The sequence below is a fragment of the Lynx rufus genome, unplaced genomic scaffold (assembly GCF_022079265.1).
Source record: "Lynx rufus isolate CCGP_SWC_20201006 ecotype Redwood Valley unplaced genomic scaffold, mLynRuf1.p SCAF_8, whole genome shotgun sequence".
NCBI lineage: Eukaryota > Metazoa > Chordata > Mammalia > Carnivora > Felidae > Lynx > Lynx rufus.
Genome location: NW_025814896.1, coordinates 22758732 through 22780488, shown reverse-complemented (window position 1 = coordinate 22780488; position 21757 = coordinate 22758732). Strand labels below are relative to the sequence as shown.

The window sequence follows — 21757 nt, the reverse complement described above, 5'->3', positions numbered from 1 at the left end:
CAATAGTTTCCTATTGTTGCTATAACAAATTACCTCAAATTCACTGGCTTAAAACAACACAAATCTATTATCTTATAGTCCTGGAGGTTATAAATCTGAAATGTGTTTCCCTGAACTAAATCAAGGTGTCAGCAGGCCTGTGTTTCTCCTGCAACTCTAGAGGATAATCCATTTTTTGCTTTTCTAATTTCTAGAAGCCACCTGCATCCCTTAGCTCAGGACGCTTTCTCCATCTTTAAAGCCAGCAGTATAACATTCATCTCCAATCTATTTCAAACTCTGATGCTTCTGCCTCTCTCTTATAAAGACTTTGTGGGTGCTTGGGTGGCTCAGTCAGTTGGACGTCCAACTTTGGCTCAGGTCATGATCTCTCAGTTCGTGGGTTTGAGCCCCCCATCAGGCTCTGTGCTGACGGCTCAGAGCCTGGAGCCTGCTTTGGATTCTGTGTCTCCCTTGCCCTCTGCCCATCCCCCACTCATACTCTGTCTCTCTCTCTCTCAAAAACAAACATTAAAAAAATTTTAAAGACCCTTGTGATTTCACTGGGCTCATCTGAATAACCCACGACAATCTTCCTATATCAAAATATTCAATTTAATCACATCTACAAACTCCCTTTTATTTATTTATTTTTTTTTTAATTTTTTTTTTCAACGTTTATTTATTTTTGGGACAGAGAGAGACAGAGCATGAACGGGCGAGGGGCAGAGAGAGAGGGAGACACAGAATCGGAAACAGGCTCCAGGCTCTGAGCCATCAGCCCAGAGCCCGACGCGGGGCTCGAACTCACGGACCGCGAGATCGTGACCTGGCTGAAGTCGGACGCTTAACCGACTGCGCCACCCAGGCGCCCCTACAAACTCCCTTTTATAATGTAAGGTGACATATTCACAAATTCCAGAGATCAGGACCTAGAAAACTCTGAGGGGCTATTATTCTGCCTACCATAGAAGACAACTTTCAAACTGACAGAGTATCTGCAAAAATCTATAGGTATACTTAATAAGAAAGACTGAATTTTTCCTTCTAAGATTGGGAACAAAGCAAGAGTGTACTCACCACTTCATTATCATACTAGAGGTCCTAGCCAGTGCAATAAGGCAAGAAAAAGAGATAAAAGGTATACAGATTGGAAAACGAGTAAACTGTACTTATAGATAATATGATCATGTATGTAGCAAATCCTAAGGAATCTACAAAAAAGCAACTAGTGGGGTGATAGTAGAGTTGGTAGAGTATGAGACTCTTGATCTCGGGGTTGTGAGTTTGAGCCCCATGTTGGGTATAGACATTACTTAAAAATAAAATCTTAAAACACAAAAATGCTACTACAACTATTAAGTGAATTTAGCAAGGCTATAGGATACAAAATCCATATACATCAAGAAGTGTGAGGCCCCTGGGTGGCTCAGTCAGTTAAGCATCTGACTCTTGTTTTTGGCTTGGGTCATGACCTCACAGTTCATGAGTTCAAGCCCCTGGTCAGGCTCCACACTGTCAGCATGGAATCTGGGATTTTCTCTCTCTCTCTCCCTCTCTTTCTGCTCCTCCCCCACACGTTCTCTCTCTCTCTCAAGATAAATAAGTAAGCTTTAAAAAAAAGTGTGGAGTAAGTTCTCTGCTTCCTTTTCCTTATTCTCTGCCTGACTCTGAGGGCCCCTTGACTGTTGTACCTTTAAGAAGAGTCTCTTCTTGTGTGTCTGGGTGGTTCAGTTGTTAAGCATCTTACTTTGGCTCAGGTCATGATCTCACCATTCATGAGTTCAAGTCCCACATCCAGTGAGCTCAAGCCCTGCTTGGGGTGAGCTTGAACTCTGCTTCAGGTGAGCTCGAGCCCTGCTTTAGGTGAACATAAGCCCTGATTTAGGTAAAACACAAGCCCCACTTCTGGTGTGCCCTGCTTCGTAATCTTTCTCTTTCTCTCTCTCTCTCTCTCTCTCTCTCTCTCTCTCTCTCTCTCTCCCCCTCTCTCCTTCTCTGCCCCTTGCTCACTTGTGCCCTTTCTTTCTTTTTTTCTCTCACAAAAAGGAGGAGGGGAAGGAGGAGGAGGAGGAGGAGGAGGGAGAGGAGAAGAAGAGGAGGAGGAGGGAGAGGAGAAGAAGAGGAGGAGGAGGAGGGAGAGGAGAAGAAGAAGAGGAGGAAGAGGGAGAGGAGAAGAAGAGGAGGAGGAGGAGGAGGGAGAGGAGAAGAAGAAGAGGAGGAGGAGGGAGAGGAGAAGAAGAGGAGGAGGAGGAGGAGGAAGAGGAGAAGAAGAGGAGGATGAGGAGAAGAAGAAGAAGGAAGCAGGAGGAGGGGGAAGAGGAGGAGGGGGAGGAGGAGGGGGAGAGGGGAGGAGGGGGAAAAGGAGGGGGAGGAGGAGGGGGGAGGAGAAGGAGAAGAAGAAGGAGGAGAAGGAGAAGGAGAAGAAGGAGAAGGAGAAGGAGGAGAAGGAGAAGGAGGAGAAGGAGAAGGAGGAGAAGGAGGAGGAGAAGGAGGAGGAGAAGGAGGAGGAGGAGGAGAAGGAGGAGGAGAAGGAGAAGGAGAAGGAGGAGGAGAAGGAGGAGGAGAAGGAGGAGGAGGAGGAGAAGGAGAAGGAGGAGGAGGAGGAGGAGAAAGAGGAGGAGGAAGAGGAGAAAGAGGAGGAGGAAGAGGAGAAAGAGGAGGAGAAGTAAGAGGAGGAGGAGAAGAAGGAGAAGGAGAAGAAAAAGAAGAGTTGTTGTCTTTTCTTGGGGTGCCTGGCTGGCTCAGTCAGTACAGCATATGACTCTTGATCCCAGGGTTGTGAGTTTTGGCCCCACATTGGATATAGAGATTACTTAAAAATAAAATCTTAAAAAAAAAAGTATCTTCTGGAGCTGAGCTGTGACTCTAAAATGGCTTGTGGATGGGAAAGGGCTAAATATTGGAGAATAAGCTCTCAAGGCCAATCAACCCAGCTGAACTAAGTGACCAAGTTCCTATATGCTCTGCAAGATTCTCCAGCCACTCCATGCTGGTCACTGTTGCCATAGTTACTAAAAGCAGTAAGGGTAGCTATACTGAGTATCTAGCTGATAGGCTCAGGGATAATAAGCTCTGTCAATCCCATGTGGGGTTGATAACCCACTGTGGACACAGGTCACCTACCAGTGCCATCTGTGACTGGCCTATGTGCTGGTATCCCACTGTTCCTTCTCACTACATACTCCAGCCAGTCCCAAATACCTACTGCTCTTTCCCAGTTCCAGGACATATCCACTTTAACTCAGACTCCCTGGGCTCACAACACAGCCACATGCTATAACACCCCTGTTGTCCCATGCTCACTAGCTGTGTCTCTAAGCACATAATTTGACCTCTCAGATCTGTGATCTGTTTCTTCATCTGTAAAGGGGAATAATGATTCTCCCAGTCTCACAGATCACCTCAAGGATTTGAGTGGTGAAGCACGTAAAGCATTTAGCAGTGTCTGGCATGTAGCAAGCACCCAATAACCTGTATCAGGCCTCTGGTCCTTTGCACCCACTGTTCCTTTTATATTGAACACTCTTCCACCTGAGTAACCACAGCTTACTTTTACAACTCAGTTTTGTTCAGACAACTTCCCTCCAGAACACCTTCCCTGCCTGGGAGAAGCCCCAGCTCAAAGCTTGACCAGGCACCAGTGCTTTTGTGTCCTGCTCTGCCATCACCTGTCCCTCAACCCTCCCTCACCCCAAAACACATATAACCAATCATGAGCCTCCTGAAGGATGGTTCTGATTTATCCTTCCTCTATCTTCCAATCTCAGAAAAACAGCAGCACTGTGCCATCTGTTACTAAGCTCTAACCCTGGAGTCAACCTCACTGCTTCCATTCTCACATCTCACATACAGCCTGACAGAAAACCCTACTGCCTACGTTCAGAACATATCCAGAATCCAACCACTTCTCACCCTGGAGGAACCTGCAACAACTTCCCATGTGGCTTCCCACTTTCACCTCATCACCCCACCCCCAAATCCTCTCAGCAGCAGTGGAGGGATCAGGTTATGTCACTCCCCTACTGAGAACCAAAGTCCTCACCCTAGAAACACCCTGCATGACCTGACTCCCAGTGACCTTGGATCTGCTTCCAGGTACACCTGCCCTTCCTGAGGATGCATCTACCACAAGGACTTTGCATACTTGCACATGTCCCATGACCCTGTTCCTCTTATGCTGCTTTATTGTTTCTATGTGGTACTTACCATGGTCGGACACTTTATTATTTATTTGTTCACTGCCCATTTTGCCAACTGGATTGTAGGTAGGGATTCTGCTTTTTATACTGTTTCATCCCTGCTGCTTAGAATAGTTGGCACAGAGTCACCATACAATATCCATTTGTTGAATGATTGAATGAATCTCTGCAATAAATGGCGGGCAGAGCCATGATTACAAGCAGTCTGGAGGAGGGTTTGCCACTATTTGCGCACCTACCACTATTTATGAGCACACATGGTATTCGGGGAAAGTCTACCCCAGCTCTCCATCCTCTCCTCTCCCCTCAATTTCCATTCATACACTCATTCACTTATTCAGTATACATTCTTTGAGCACTTACTGTATGCTGGCACTGCACTGGGCCCAGACATAGGTAATTAGATCTTTATACTCTAGGAAAGAAGTGCTGTCCTGCTAGCACATGTCACAGCTGGAATTTTCCTTTATGGTCCTCATTTCAAATATTTAGCTCTTGTGCTCTTAGACCACATACATTTTTTTTTTTCATTTAAGAAATAAGTTTATGGGGCACCTAGGTGGCTCAGTCAGTTAAGCATCTGACTCTTGGTTTCAGCTCAGGTCATGATCTCATGGTTTCATGAGTTTGAGCCCCACATTGGGTTCCATGCTGACAGGGTGGAGCCTGCTTAGGATTGTCTGTCTTCTCCTCTCTCTGCCCCTTCTGTACTCATGCTGTCTCTGTCTCTCTCAAAATAAATAAATAAACCTAAAAAATAATAATAAGTTTACAGTAGCTACAGAAGTGGTCGGGGTGGGATGGTGCCTGAGTGGCTCAGTCAGTTAAGTGTCCAACTCTTGATTTCAGCTCAGGTCTTGATCTCAGGGTCATGAGTTCAAGCCCCGAATTGGGCTCCATGTCCAGCATGGAGCCTACTTAAAAACAACAACAACAACTGGGTGCAGGGGTTGAAGGGAGATCCACTGGGAAAAAGGCAAGAGAGGTACAATGTCCTGGATTCCAGAAAGCTCTAGCTTCATTAGCCAATGTCACATCTTGGCCTGCAGGGACCTCTGGGGTCAGGCACCATGTTTTCCCTGGTGTTCTGATTATGATACCAGGAGGTGGGGTGAGGTCCATAGTGGTATGAGGGATCAGATAGGAAGCTGTGGGGGGAGGCAGACCTAGCAGGACCTCCTGAACTTCATCTGCTGAGGCCTCTGAGAGGCTAATAGCCTTGGGGATGCTGCACCTTGGACTTTCCACTGTCTGCAGCCTGAGGATAGGAACCATGATCTAGCAGTCCTGACTCAGAGGAGATGCTCAACAAGTGCTTCACAGCTGACAGAATAGACAGAAGTGAGCCCCTCAGTGGCAGGAAGCATGTCTTGATCCTCAACCTCCCTCACAGTTCCCATCACAGAACAGACACACAGTAGGACAGCAGGAAGGTGAGGGGGTAGGGGGAAAATGCTGTTGGGGCTGACCCTGGTGCTGACCTCTGGAGCAGTCCCGTGACCTCCACAGAGTCATCAGTGCCCCTTCACATACCAAGGTTTGGGGCCTGACTTGGGCCCTGCCATGATTTCCCCCAGGTTTAGAACATAGACAGATGTGCCAGAGGGACTCTGGGGAAGATGGAGAGGTCTTAGTCGTACCCTCCTCTGTCCAGACTCTGAGTAGTGTTCTTGGGAGCTCACAGGCCCTAGGCCTCCCTCCTTGTTCCACACACAAACTCAAATTCCCTTCCCAGATGTATGTTTGGACCTTGATGCAAAGAAAAGCCAATCCCGATAACATTCACTCAATCAATAGTTAATTACTATTATATATGACAATATGCATTATGTAAATGTAAAAAACATCGTCCCTTACTACTTAATTCTGGTTTCCCTAGATTAGAACTGGGTTTTCAAGCTTAAAAGAACATAAGAACCATTCAGAGAACTTGTGAAGGAAGAAGATTCCTGACCTCTGAGCCCTGTAAATAGAGTCAGAAGGGGCCCAAGAGTCTGTATTGTCAAGAAATTTCCCTGACAATTCCTGTACACTCATGTCTGAGAACCAATGTTCTGTGATGTTACTCAGGCCTCATAGAGCTGTAGTGCCAAACTTTTTTTTTTTTTTTTACTACAAACCATAGTATGAAATTTTACACTGTGACCCAGGACACACTTAAAATTACTTAAAACAAAAATAGGATGAAACACTATTTCTCCCAACCCCAGTGATGCACCTTGAAGTTTTCTGCTTATATTTCACTTCAAACACTCACTGGTCCAGATCCACTAAATGAAAGGGTCTCAACCCTGGCTGCATATCAGAATGACCTGGCGGGACTTTTATATCTTCTAGGGCATAGGCCACACCCCTGACCCATTAAATCAGAAACCCTGGGGGTTGGGTGCAAGGCATCAGTAATTTATAAAGCAGATGATTCCAACTTGCAGCCAAGGTCTAGATCAGCATTTTGTTTTGTTTTGTTTTTTTCTTCAAGATTTTTTTTGGCCGGTGGGGGGCGGGGGGTGCTCCTGGGTGGTAGGAGCAGTTTAGCCTCTGACTCTTGACTTTGGCTCAGGGCATGATTTTATGGTTCATGGTTTCAAGCCCCACATAGGGCTCCTCGTTGTCTGTGCCAGGCCTGCTTGGGATTGTCTCTCTCTCCCTTTTTCTCTGCCCCTTCCCTTAACTCGAGTGTGCACACGCTCACACTCTCTCTCTCTTTCTCTCTCAATGCCCACCATAGGGCTCGAACTCATGACCCTGAGAGATCAAGAGTCACATGCTCTACCGACTGAGCCAACCAGGTACCCCTAAATCAATGGTTCTTAAAGTGTGGTCCCCAGAGCAGCAGCAACAGCATTACCTGCAAACTTGTTGGAAAGACAAATTATCGGGTTCTGCCCTAGACCCACCAAACAAAAATCTGGGTGTTTGGCCAGTTCTTTGTCTTAAGTCCTCTAGGTGATTCAGATGGCCACTCAGATTTCAGACCCACTGCTCTAAAACCACTGAATTAAACTAATTTCTTGGCCCACAAAAGGGTTTCAATCTGCAGCTTGACAAACACTGCCCTAAAGGAAGCCTCAGATGACAGATTAGAAATTAGTACTGGGGAAACCATTGCCTTTCCTGCAGAACTGACAAAGCTCTTCCTTTTTTGATAATGAGAGCTGCATTCTGATCTACCTCCTTTTGGGATTGGCTATGGGAAAGCTCAGAGTCAAATCTAACCTTAATCTCAGTAATCATGTGGATGTTTATGGATCTTTAAAGATCGTTATGGATCCTTATCTGCTTTCTCCTTTATTTCCCAGCCAATTCCTCCTGCATATTTTCTTTCTTAGGAAAGGGGCAGTACGTGCTGGTCACCATGCGGTTGTGGCTAAACCTGGCCAGAGAAAGGGTGGGGATGGGGCAGCTGAACATGGAACACTTCCTGTGGCTTCTCAAGATCACTGGGGCCTGGTTTGCAGCACCCTTGTCCCAGTTAGCCCCACTGCTGTGGTTTCCTGTTTGCAGCTGCTGCACTCAGGCCAGCCCCAGTCTCAGCCAGCCTTTGGGTGTGAGGGTGGGTTGCTGATGCTGCCTGAAAAGTATCAGAGGGGCTGGGGAGAAGTCAATCTAACGAACTTCTGAAGGAAGGAGAAGGGAGGCAAAGATGTGCTGAAGGGGGCCTCAGGAAGGAGACTGGGAGCAAAGGACCCTGACAACCCATCATGGTTGGTTCAAATTAGGGCAAGCACAGGAGGCCTGTCCTCGCTCCTAAGTATCTCCTCCCTAGGCTTCCACTGCACTTGCAGTTTTGCCATTATTGTGACACATGGACCTTTCTTGGGAGTCTGAAGTGAGACGGACCTCAGCTGAGTTTGAATCCCAGCTTCACACTTAGTCATGTCTCTCCAGGCAGATCATTTCTCCTCTCTAAGCCTCACTTTCCTCATCTATAAAATGGGGATAGTGGAAATACAATCCCCCACAGGGTAGTTTGAAGGCACAAAAAGGTCTAACATAAACGTCAGCACAGCCACTCTTCCAACATCCCTCTCTGCCCTCACTGTAAGGGTCTCAGGACAGCACCTCAGAGGGAGGCAGGGCATCAGAGACAGACTCTATCAACTTTGTGTCTTGTTTGCAAAGGTCCTGAACCTGAAATGGGCGAAGTCCCATATGAATGTACAATGTGACATGTCCCTACCCCTCTTTGGGCCTCTGTTTCCTCATCTTCCCCATCTATACGGCAGAAAGAAGATCAAGAGCTGACTTCTTTTTATTTTTTTTTAATGTTTATTTATTGTTGAGAGAGACAGACAGACAGAAGGTGAGCAGGGACAGGGGAGGGACAGAGAGAGAGGGAGACACAGAACTCGAAGCGGGCTCCAGGTTCTGCACTACCAGCACAGAGCCTGATGTGGGGCTCAAACTTACAAGCTGTGAGATCACGACCTGAGCCGAAGTCGGACACTTAACTGAATGAGCCACCCAGGAGCCCCAAAAGCTGACTTCCAATGAGTTTTCTAGTTCTGACTGATGGTGAACCAAAGTACAGAGACCTTGTGAACTTGACAACTTTTTGCCAAGAGATCAGAATTGGGTTGTGTTTTGGGGAGGAAGGAATCATTGCTGGTGAGGGCAGGGAAATCATGTGACTGTACTCTATTACAAGACCCAGTTGCCAAAGTGTAGGTTGAGCCCGGATCCCCACTGTGGACCATTCACACCCACTTTTATAAATGGGCTCTTGAGGCAGCAACCTGGTGTCAGTCAGCCAGACTGCCCAACTCCAAAGCCAGGTACTATAGCCCTTCACATCCAGCCTTCTACTTCTATCCCCAAGTCACCTCACACTTGACTCTCAGCATTCAAAGGACAAGCCAGGACTGAGCTTACCCACCTCTCCTGGTTTGGCTCTCCCGGATGAGGAAGGCCCCTCCGGGGTTTCCAGGCAGCAACAGCAGTTCCTCAGCTTTCTCCCGGCTCAGGCCCTCATACAGCCACCTGGGGGAGGGACAGAGAGAAGTCACCCTGGAGTGGGGATGGGCCAAGGCTCTACTCCACCCCTCCTCCATCTCTGGACCTCAGAGTTCCAACTGTACATGGTTTCCAAGGGCTCCCCAGCTTTGCCTTAGTCCTGGCTCCAGACGCCTCAGAGGATAACCTCATGGGGTCAGTCCCAGGTTTTTCTACCTGGAGACCTCATTTCCAAGTCGTTGGGGCTAGGGGCAGGTGAGGTGATCACAGACTCTCTCCTATCACTGCCCAGCTCCTCCAGTACCCCTATGCTAGCCACTCACCTTTCCAAGCCTTTACCTTTCCAATAATTGCCTGTTTTATTTTATTGTGTTTTTTTTTTAAATTTTTTTTTAACCTTTATTTATTTTTGAGACAGAGAGAGCATGAACGGGGGAGGGTCAGAGAGAGAGGGAGACACAGAATCTGAAACAGGCTCCAGGCTCTGAGCTGTCAGCACAGAGCCCGACACGGGGCTCAAACTCACAGACCTTGAGATCACGACCTGAGCCGAAGTTGGACACTTAACCGACTGAGCCACCCAGGCACCCCTTGTTTTTAATTTTAGTAAGTATTTTATTTGAATGTTTTAAAGTTTAACTTTGTAGTCAAAAAGGCATATGAGTGAACATGTATTCATTATCAGTGAAATCTAACTCCCACTGGAGCTTATTGTGGGTAGAAATGCTGGAACTAGAATGTTCAAGACATTCTAAAATCTTGGGAAAAATCATGCAGCCTATCAATCATCATATGTGCCTCCCAAAGCACAGATCTTCATAACCTACTCCTCGGTGCCTCTTTCACTGCTGGATTGTTGATTACTCTGGTCCTCTGTTTTCCTTTCTCCTTTCACTTAATCCTTCACCTATATGTTCATGAAGGACTTAACCACAGTGGAAAGTTTGGTGGTTTTGCAGGAATTTTTTTGGCTTACTAGTCCATCAGCCTTCTAATGTCCCCAGAGCCATGCCCTATGGTCCCTGGGAAAACCTTCAGAAGCCAACTCAATGGAAATGGCTGCCTCCCTGTCATTGTGTGAAATTCCACAGTCACAGCCAAACTCAGAGTTGAGTCAATTCCAAGTAAATAAATCAGAGAAGCCATGACTTGCTTGGTGCCAGCAACAAACTTAGCCTAGTTTTATAGTAAATAAAACAAGCCATTCATGTGACTTACAAACACCGGGAAGTAGATGGAAAGGCAAGGGAAGGGGACTCTGGGAGGTGGTCAGTGTTTCCTTGGCTGAAACTTCAGTACCACACTGGAGATGCAAAATCTCTTGCCAGCAGGGCCAGGCTATTAGGAAAAACGTGGGCAAGACGGGTTTCACCTGGATGCCGACAACCTCTGTGTAAGTTTATTCTACAAGATGCCCACAGGTCTCAGGATCCCTGCACTACTCTCATCAGAGCCAGATATCCCCATGAGCCTCAGAAAAGGAAGGCCATCCAGTGCCAGAGCTGTACTTTCTCTCAGAAGAGTGGCTGTCACACACAGTGTACTTGTATGACTCCATGTTATGCAGGTAGATCCCACCCAAAGACAGTTCACTTCCTGTCTCTCTCACGACACAGAATTTGCTCTGGAGTCAGTTTCTTTTGTCACTCACTCTCGGAGAGCAGTGGCCCACACTTTGTAAGAGACCCTGCATCCCCCATGTCCTGCCTTCCCTCGAGGCACCTCTTAGAAAGACAGGCTTGTTAAGTTGTGGGGCACCACCCCTCCATTTTCTTGCCTCAGGACATTTAGGACACATATTCAAGGCTACTCCCTTTCGGCATTCACCTTCACTGAACTCCTGGCCACCTTCCAAAGCCCCTCTCCCCAGTTTTGCTCAGCATAGGACTGGCCATAAAGGATATGCTTGTGGGAAGAGAAAGCAGGAAGTTCCCTTAAGTCAGGGCCTGGGGTGTGGACTCACCCATGGGAGATTTTGGCCACGTGGATGCTGGGGATGTTATATTCTGTGCCTGAAACTTCTGACACCACCGTCGACCAGTCTCCATCTCTGGAGAGAGAAAGGAGAGGGGAACTGCTCATTTAGGATTCATGAGGACCCACCAGGCTGGCTCCTGTGGCTGGCCACCTATCCCACCTGTGATTCCCAGGTTTCCTTGTACCACCCAGTGCTGGTACCTCCTGGGCAATAGATGGCATGATTCAGGGCCCCCTGCAAGGCCCTGCCCACCTACTGTTTCTTCCTGCAGGTGTGTCAAGCTTCCTGAAATCATTAGGGCCATATGTGAGCTCAGCACCAAAGGCCATGCTCTTTTCTTCTGGAGGGAAGGGCCCCTTCTCCCAATAGTGTATCTTCAGGTGTCAGGGAGAGAAAGCAGAGCACCCCATCCTTCCCCGCAGGAGGACTTACTCAGAGATGATGGTCAACGGCTCCCCCAGTCTCAGCGACAGCTCTGTGTGCTCGCCTACCGGGAAACTGCTCAGGGCCACAGCTGTGGCCCTGTTTCTCTCTGCATAGAGGGACAGAGATGGTCACCTTTTCGGCTAGTCCTCCCTCCACATGTGAAGTCTAGTGGAGTCCGGGCTTCCACAATCAACTCCCTCATGGGCACCCTGGGGATCATGCCTGCTGGGATTCCAAGAGGGTCACCCTGGAATCTGAAGCCTTTTCAGTGGGCCTCTGCAGAGCCCTAGGAGTGCCCAGACATCTTTTGGAGTCACCTCAGGGAATAGGTTAGTGTGTCAAGAGGAGTGGGGCCCCCGGCTATAATCCTCTTTTATATGGAGATCTTCAAGAAGATTTTGATAAAAGGATTCCCCTGCTCAGCAAACTTAAAAACTACAGCTCTAATCAGGTTATCAGCACAGATCTCTGAGCTCAGTTTCTACAAGTTCTAATGACATGGGCACTGGATGGACTAACTTTGAGGGGTGAAGTCCAGGGTGAGCATAGGAGGAGGAGGACTCCTGGAGGAGCCAATGAAATCACAGATGTGTACAGGCTTTGTAACTCCACAATGCCATGCATGTGGGGAGCATGGCTCTCCCATGGTCTTTGTCCAAAATGACAGGTGTAGGTCTGTGCTGCCGAGAAAACTTGGGGTCCCAGGGGCCCACTATACCAGGCCTGGCCCAGAGTAAACACTCAGCAAGTGTATGTGGCCCAGTCAAGCATCCTGGCCACATGCCTGCCATCCCTTACTGAGTGGCTGCTGAGTGTCAGGATCTGACTGGGTGCTGCACGCATCACCTCAGCCCTCACAAGCTCCGGGGCAGTCCTCTCCGGTCAGCCCCATTGCTCAGCAAGGCAACTGACATGAGGTAGGGTACTGTGCCAGAAGTAGCTTCTATGTCATTCCCTGTCCCTCTTCCCATGGGGCACTGTTGGGTTGGGTGACCATTGTGGCTTACTCATGGGCCCAAGTTGGGGGGACTTGGCTGGACAGCTGTAGCACCTCACCGAAAAAGTCCAGACTCTCTGGGACACTGACATTCAGAGAGGAAGCCATGGAGCCAGAGGATGCTAAGCCTCCCCTTACCCCTGCCCCATCACACCAGGACTGGTCCCAAAGACACGGTGGTCATGAGGCCCAACTTTGAGGTTGGATGGTAGGTGGCAAGCAGCTCCCTCAGCACAGGATGTTCATCCTTCGTCCACCTCAGGGATCAGCCTGCCCATTCTAACTAGACCTCCTGATATCTGTCTGGGCCTTCTCATCCTGAAAACCCTGCCCTCCACAGGCTGCTGAGAGCCACTTCACCCACATCCAGTGTCCCTCCCTCTCCTTCCTCCTTATCCCAGTTCATCAGGGGTCTCTGAAACAAAGGGAAAAGAGAGACAGACTTGTTAGCACATCAGTGCATCAAGCTATGAAAAGCAATCAAGGTCAGCAAGAAAAGTTTATCTGTCTCATAGATGCTCCTGAAGGATCCAAGGCCTCAGCAGGCTCTATGAAGCCTTCTAGACAGATGCCCCAGGAGATGGGGAAGGGAGAGCAGATGAACAGACAAGGACCCAGAGGATGGGTGGGGCAGACCCAGATTTGGACACTGTGTGATATAAGGGCCTAGGCTCCAGGTGGACATGGGAAGAATGACACGGCATTCCCAGAAAGGGACCTGGTTCCTACATGTCCTCCCAGACACATGTGCCGATCCACATGGTGACCACAGAATGGAGCTCCTCAGAGCTGTCTATATAGCACAGGGCCTGGCCATCACATGGTGCAGGGAAATGCCTGATGCCTGAAAATGCCTGATGCCCAGATAAACAATGCAAGCAAGTCTTGTGGAGGGCATCCTTCAACAAGATGGCCTGGAAGGACCCCTTTGCCTCCTGGAAGCCCTGGAATTGCACCCCTACTTGTTACTGAGCTGCATATGCTCGCTGTCCCACTCACTGACCATCCTCCTGGACAACTTGCCTTCATCCTTCACTCCCTGGATAAAATGTCCCTTCTTGGTGAAGTCTTTGTGATGAGTCCCTCAGCACACACTTTCAATAAGAACCTCTTAAAACACACTGTCACCAAAATATAACAACTGCAACTGACTATTGGTTTAGCTCCTGTCTCTGGGACTTGACTGTCTCTGAAGGCAGGGGCTGTGCCTATCTTGTCCATTCTATGTCCCTTGGCCCCGGCACAAGGCCTGGCATGTGGTAGAGCCTTGGTAGATTCTGAACAGATGCAAGACTGATGGACAAATGACTCATGGAAGGGGCTGCCCCAAATCTGTCCTCTTGCTGGGACCAGGGGTTGACCTACCAAGAGAGAGGCCCACCCTTCCCCCTGGAGACCCTGTCAGAGAGAGGAACACAGTTCCCCTCGGGTCTCACAGGCAGGGAGAACCCCCAGAGCACCTGCCGGAGGTCAGCCCCTCAGCAGCCTGGCCATGACTCAGAGCAGCACTGGGGCCGTGGCCTGTGGCTAGATTCAGAGGAAACGAGGGGGAGGTCTGTGTGGTTTCCAGGTCTCTTCCTGCTCAGCCTGGTGGGCCCCAGGCTTTGTGCAGACTGAGTGGCTACAAAGAGGCAGCTGCCTCCCCAACAGAACTACAGAGCCCAGGGCATTAATGCCTGTGGGAGCCTGGCATTAGGAAGATGAGGATATTAGGGGCAGGGCTGAGGAGGGGAAAGAGGCCTCAGCTATTGCAGGGGAATTTTCAGATTGGGGATATCTTCTGCCCAGACATCCAGGTATTTGGCTCCGTAGTCTCCTAGTTCTGTTTAAGTGTGTGCCCATGTCAGTCCTCCTACAAGTGCTGCTTGGTTTAGAGTAATTTGTTATCTGTGATGGTCAATTTTATGTGTCAATGTGGCTGGCCCACAGTACCCTGATATTTGGTCAAATACCAGTCTAGAAGTCTAGATGTTGCTGTGAAGATAACAATTTTTTGTTTGTTTGTTTGTTTGTTTTGTTTGTTTAGAGAGAGCAAGAGAATGTTTGTGAGTCGGGGAGAGAGGCAGAGTGAGAGAGAGAGAATCTTAAGCAGGTTCCATGCTCAGTACAGAGCCTGGAGTCCAATGTAGAGCTCAATCCCATGACTCTGGGATCATGACCTGAGCCAAAATCAAGAGTCAGATGCTTAACCAACTGATCCACCCAGGTGCCCTGAGATAACAATTTAAATCAGTGGACTTTGAATAAAATAGATTACTCTCCATAATGTGGGTGGTCCTCATCCAGTCAGTTGAAGATCTTAAAACAAAAAGACTGAGGTTCTTAAAGCAAGAGGGAATTCTGCCCCCAGACTTGACTGCAATCTTAACTCTTCCCTGGGCCTCTAGCCTGTCAGCCTATCTGGCAGAATTCAGACTTGCCAGCCCCCACAATTGCATGAACCAATTTCTTAAAATAAATTCTGTGTCCACACACACACACACCCACATACACAAACCCTATTGGTTCTGTTTCTCTGGAGAACCCTGATGAATACACCATCAAAACCCCAAATCAGGATGTGATTCAAGAAACTATTTGTGGGTTGTTTGGGGGAACAAGAAACAAACTGGGGCTATAGTTTTGATACCAAAATATTAGAATTTCTAGGATATTTTGATTGTCCTAAAAATGGGCATTTTCAGTCAGGACTATCTTAAAAGTCATAGTTGTAGGTTCAGCGTATGCATTATATGTCCCAGTTTCTTCCAATTACCATGCCTTTAATTTTGTTCCAAATATTGTACAGGCTAAGAAGAGACACTTTGCAGCAATGATGTCCAATAGAACTTTCTGTGATGATGGAAGTGTTATAAAACTGTGGTGTCCAATAGGTAAACACTAGCTACATATGGCAACTGAGCACTTGAAATGTGGCTGATGTGACTGAGGAGCCACATATTTAATTTCATTTTAATTAATCTTACTTTGAATTTAAATAGCTGCAAATGGCTAGGGGCTATTATACCGGAAAGTACAGCTTTGGAGAGCTACAGAAGTGGAGCTGGTCTTAGATTTGGTCTTGGAATTAGCAGCTCAATTTCCTAATAAACTGGTTGAAGAGTAGGGAAGCCTTGGGAGACACCTGGGGGACTAATACGCCCTCTTGGTTAGCACCTGTTACTCACATTTTCTAGTTTATCTAGTTGTTTAATGTTCTGACTGCTGAAATGTAAGCTTCCCCAGAGCAGGGACACTGCCTGTACGGTTCACAAAGAAGGGCCTGGTATACAGCAGGCACTCACTGACACCTGAAGTCAGGCTGGAGTGGCTGGTCAAGAAAGCCCACAGAGGCAGTGGTGTCTGGCGCTGTGCAACTTTACCGTGTGTGGGAAGGGCCCACAGCCTACCTGCTTGCGTGGGCACAGGGCCTGGGCCTTGGACAGAGGGGCTTGAGCTTGGGCTTGGCTGGGTTTTCCCTCTGCTGGGCTGTCCTCCCATCGTTCCTCAGCAGACCACTCAGAAGCACAGGGTCAAGGGAAATCTGAAAGAGATACTGTGATGGACACAGAGGCCCCGGATACCCAGACACCCTTTCCCTTCTCAGTTCAGCCCTGCTGGCAAAAGGGAATGATGACCCTCCCAGCAGCACCAGACTCCAGCCCCTCCACCAGACTCAGGAGGCTCTCTGCAACTAGACCATTTTCTCTGGCAGGCCTACCTTTTCTACACTGCAGCCATACTCTACTCTTTTTTTTCTGGGCTTTTGCCTATGTGGCCCACTGGTTGGAATGTCCTTTTCCCTCTTGGGGCCTGTCTGGATCCCACCCTTCCCTGGCAAGATTTCCCTGAATCCCCCAGCCCTCAGCAATTATTCCTATGACAGGCCTACTCTGAACTATTTCCTGATGTGGGATCACATTCTGCCACTGGGTGGCAGGGCACAATGACAGGACCCATGGCTAGGGTTAGAGGTGGGCAAGGGTGGGGATCCAAGGAGGCTTGGGAACTCATGTCACAATAAGCTACGGTGACACTGAGCACAGTTATTAGTGCTCAGTGTCACTGTTTTGCACAGGGCAAAGTAAGATGACTAGGAGACTGCATGCCATAGCGATGACTTATAAGGCTTTGGAGGGATTGGCTGTTGAGCCACTTCCCTGCTTTTTTGCCTCCATCTGAAAAATGGGGATAACAATACCCAACATCCGGGTCCAAGAGATAAGGCATGAGAAAAGCTTGGCCAGGGCCGTTTCATTTATTGTGTCCTGAATGTCACTTCACCAGAGGCCACTCTCTCTGTCGACTCCCTGTTGTGCTCCTCCTCAAGTTGTTGTTTGTTGTTGTTTTAAGATTTTATTTTTTAAGTAATCTCCACACCCAATGTGGGGCTCAAACTTACAATCCCGAGATCAAGAGTTGCATGCTCCACTGACTGAGGCAGCCAGGTGCCCCCTTCCCAAGTTTTAATTATTCATATATTAGAGTGTTTACTTGTTTAATTTGCCATTATTCTATGGCTCAATGAGTACAAAGATCTCTTTTTGCCTATTTCCTCAACATTTCATGAGACATTTGGCCCATAAAAGGCACTCAACACACACTAGCTAAATGGACCAAAGTGATTATTAGCTCTTTGGACAAGTGTCTTATCCTTAGAATAATTTTTTTTAATGTTTATTTTTGAGAGAGAGAGAGAGAGAGAGAGAGCGCGCACAAGTGGAGGACGGGCAGAGAGAGAGAAGAGACACAGAATCCTAAGCAGGCTCCAGGCTCTGGGCTGTTAGCACAGAGCCCAACACAAGGCTCAAACTCATGAACCGTGAGATCATGACCTGAGCCAAAGTCGGACACTTAACCGATTGAGTCACCCAGGCGTCCCTAGAATCATTTTAATTCCCAGGTTTCTAGGGTAATGCTAATTTTTTCAAAAACTTTATTAAAGTAATTCAGGGAGGTAGTTTCATTCTTTCAGATGGTTCCATCCTTTTCAGTAGAGACAAGGAATAATTATACCAGTTTGGTTCTCTGGAGGAGATCACAGAATGGCACAGTGACATAGCACTGGCCTTGCCTTTGAACCCTTCACCATGCCTGATTAAGTATGGGTTTCTGTCATCATCATGGAGAGTTCAGTACTCATGAGGATGGAGCTCTTTAATAGAAAATAGGCCCATCTTCAGGAAATGGCTTCCAGCACCTACTTCCTGCTCAGACTTTGGGATCCTGAAGCTGTGACAGCCTGAAATGGGCTCTAATGCCCTCACTGCTACAGCTCCTCTTCACATCAGGGTTTGAACATTCTTGTTGCTCACCAGCCTTTCCTTTCCCCTTGGGTATCAGATACAAGCTCTATGCTTAACTGTGCAGACACAAGTCCAGAAAAATCTCAGAGAGAAATCTTTCCTGGGTAGCATGAGTGACTAATTCAGACCAACCAGGTTCCATTTGTGACCTTGGGCAAAGCACATAACCTCTGTCTCATCTTTGAATCAGGGATAGTACCAACTATAGTACCAACTAGGTTGTGGGGAGAAGTCGGGGAGCCTGGTATAGAGTGCTCAGTAAAGGTTAGTTTCCTTTTCCCTCCTTCAACAAGACAAAGTCACCATAGTCACCAACTTTACTAAACCCAGAGACTTCTTTCTGCAGCAAGTGGAGCTGGGGGATGGACCCAAGAGAGGTAGGAGAGCCACAGTGAAGCTGGAAGCTCCCCAGACCTCTGCCAGCTCCCTTCACCTGGCCTGGTCAGGGCCAGGGCACTTCCTGGGGGCAAATGAAGACCACGGGGTGTGCAGGCCTAGAAGGAGGAGATGTTGGCCAAAACTTTAGAGAGAATCTAATTATTAATTGCACAAGTCTTTGAAAAATTAACTATGTGCAAGGCACTTTCTAGGGGGCCCAGGCCAGTGGGTGGAAGGAAAACAGTAAAGGCTGCTGAGATCAGCACACTGCCTACAGTTGTTTTTTGATCTTCTCACTTGATCATTTGAGAGGTCGGCAGCTTTGAAACCCATTCACGTACAGTGATCAGGGCTCAGAGAGAACAACCTCGTGTTCACTCTCATGTAGCTGGTTAGTGCAGAGCCTGGGTCTATAATCCACATCTTTGTTTTTGTGCTTCTGGAGATAATTTCTCAGCGGCAGAGGTTAAGAGTGATGAATTTGATTAAGCTAAAGGGAGACCTCTCTCTCTCTCAGCTGAGAAGTATCACCCTTTTGAGAGGAATTGTAGACTTTATAGCCTTCAAAGATTATAATCCAGACTCCTCTCATTCACTGACGTTGAAAGGCTGTAGCCAGAGGGGGGTCCAAAATCATACAGCAAATTGGTGACTGAGATGGGACCAGAAGAGACATGAAGACAAGCTGGAGGAAATAATGTAATGCTTTGGGGGCAGGGGAGGCCAAAGGCCTGGGTTCCTTTGGGGACCCTCAAAACCACCCCCTTACATCCTCAACAGAACCACTTCTTTTCCTGGAACTCCTTCCCCCACTGTAAAGCTCACTCCCAGCCTCTGGGGGGGACCATGCTTCCTCATAGTCCTGAGACCATACTAACATACTTACAAACATACCAAGCTTACATACCAAGCAAACATACTTACTGGTTTCCAGTCATCAAAGCTTGGGGCCAGGGCTCAGCTTAGATGCATGCTTTGACTGGAGAGGGTAGGGCTTTGGAGGGCCCTTCTGGACATCTTCCAAAGTCCTTAGTCCTAGGGCACCCAGAATCCTCTCAGCTTGGGAGTGTCTTCAGAGAGATGCTCTTGGTATCGTTGTGGGTAGCTCTGCATCTGCAGTGCTCAGCAATTTGTACACCTGGGATGAGAAAGGAGACTCATGCTCCTTAGAGACCCCCAACTGGGCAGCCCTCCCAAGCACAGCTAGGCCAGGGAAGAAGGCTCAGGGCTCTTTGAGCTCTATCATAGGGTCTTTGGGGCTCCCAGCTCACATCTGCAGGCTCTGTGGTTCTCACAACCACCCATTTCCTCTGACGGCATCACAGACCATCAAGGAGCCACCTTCCCCAAGTTCCTGTTTCTAAAGGAGAAGCAGCTGCCTTGTCATCCTAGAGGGAGAGGTTTTTCTCTGGCTTTGTGGCTTGGTCTTGTCTGAGGAACATGGAACTGAGGTAAGTGAGGAGTTTCCCATGCTTACCTGACCATTATAATCACCTGAGTCTGTCGCTGGTATCAGATTCCTGGGATCCCCCATCTTCTGTGTCCAAGTCACCAGAGGAAAGCCAAGGAATCTGAATTTTATACACTCCCAAGAGATTCCCTTGACTGGCTTTGGGGGAAACACTGCCTTGGAGTGATGTGTCCTAATCTTTAATGTGTATAGGTATTCCTTGGGGATCTTGTTAAATATTTATTTTTGAGAGGGAGGGAGGGAGGGAGAGGGACAGAGAGGGATGGAGAGAAGGAGAGAGAGGGAGCAGATACACTATTGGGGGAGGGGCAGAGAGGAAGATCATGACTTGAGCTGAACTCAGAAGTTTAACCGACTGAGCCACCCAGGCTCTCCTTTGGGGATCTTATTAAATAGCAGATTCTAGTTTGGTGGGTCTGGGGTGGGACCTAAGATTCTGTACTGCTAACAACTCCCAGGCAATACCCCACAATGCTGGTCCATGAACCACTTTGGGCAATAAGACCAAGACAGTGGTTCTCTAAGTGTGGTCCCAGGCCAACAGCCTCAGCATCATCTGGGAGTTTGTTAGACATAAAAATTCTTGGGCCCCATCTCAGATCTGCTAAATCAGAAACTCCATAGGTGGGACCAGCAAATTGCTTTCCACAAGCCCTCCAGGTGTTCTAATACACAGCCCAAGCTTGAGAATCACTCAGCTAGGATAAAGAATTTTAAAAATCTTTTAACTTGTTTTATTTTTTATTTTTTGTTTAAATTTACATCCAAATTAGTTAGCATATAGTACAACAATGATTTCAGGAGTAGATTCCTTAGTGCCCCTTACCCATTTAGCCCATCCCCCCTCCCACAACCCGTCCTGTAACCCTCAGTCTGTAATACTCCATTGTACATATATACCACATCTTCTTTATCCATTCATCCATCGATAGACATTTGCGTTCTTCCCATACTTTGGCTACTGTTGACAGTGCTGCTATAAACATTGGGGTGCATATGCCCCTTCGAAACAGCACACCTGTATCCCTTGGATAAATGCCTAGTAGTGCAATTGCTGGGTCGTAGGGTAGTTCTATTTTTAGTTTTTTGAAGAACCTCCATACTGTTTTCCAGAGTGGCTGCACCAGCATTCCCAAAAAATCTTTTTAATGTTTATTTTTGAGAGAGAGCATGTGCGAGCGGCGGGGGGGGGGGGGGGGGGGGGGCGGGAAGGGCAGAAAGAAGGAGACAGGATCCAAAGCAGACCCTCCACAGAAACAGCCCGATGCAGGGCTTGAACTAAAGAACCATGAGATTATGACCTGAGCTGAATGAAGTCAGACAAACATCTGAGCCACCCAGGCGCCCCAGGATAAGGAATTTGATAGAATTGTCTTTGTTACCTCATTCATTAAAATTTAAATAAAATCCTCATCTCATTAAAGTCTAAATAACCACACCTATGGCTGCCTTTCCATTAGGGGGCTTAGTATTCCTGGAGACATCGCTTTTTAACACAAAATGGCACTGAAATAGCTCCTGACTATAGCTCAGACCATAGTCTTTTCTAGGGCCCTGCCAGCCTAAGAACACATTCCAGCTCAGGTTTTTTCTCCCAGGGAAGGTTGGTTTGAGATTTAACTCCACGGGCACTTGGTGTAAAGAGCTGAAAGGAGCCAGAGTGGAGGCACATCCTGTGTAAGATCATTCTAATTCGAATATTAGAATGGGTGATGGCCAAAGAATGTGGCCTGTGGCAGGGAGGGAAGTGAGCACAGGCCCACCCTCCTGCTCTTGTCTGCATACAACTCTGACGTCCACCTTCTTATTTGACAGACTGGCCTCAAGGTTAAATCAAAGGAGGCACCTGAGAATTAGTTTAAAAGCCCGGATCTGCTGTTTATTAGTTTTGTGACCACTTGTAGCACCTCTGGGCCTGTTTCTCATCCATAAAATAGGACTAGCATTTACCTCACCGGACCAATATTATGGAACATATAGATGGTACAAAGGCCCCCAGCCTATGACAGATGCTCAATAAAAGGCAGAATATGAGGGGCACCTGGATGGCTCAGTCAGCTAAGTGTCTAACTTTGGCTCAGGTCATGA

The 21757-nt window shown here is 47.9% G+C and overlaps 1 protein-coding gene across 1 annotated transcript in view; it reads right to left on the bottom strand.

Annotated features, from left to right (window-relative positions):
• The window catches only part of SLA2 (Src like adaptor 2), a 31065-nt gene extending 11610 nt beyond the window's left edge, over window positions 1-19455 (bottom strand). The window contains exons 1-5 of the mRNA XM_047067988.1: window positions 19123-19455; window positions 15925-16058; window positions 11545-11644; window positions 11098-11184; window positions 9058-9161 (exon numbers count right to left, since the gene is read on the bottom strand). Of these exons, the coding sequence (XP_046923944.1) occupies window positions 9058-9161; window positions 11098-11184; window positions 11545-11644; window positions 15925-16015 (382 nt within the window). The 5' untranslated portion in view covers window positions 16016-16058; window positions 19123-19455. The remainder of the gene's footprint in view (window positions 1-9057; window positions 9162-11097; window positions 11185-11544; window positions 11645-15924; window positions 16059-19122) is intronic.
• Between the last annotated feature and the right edge of the window lie 2302 nt (window positions 19456-21757).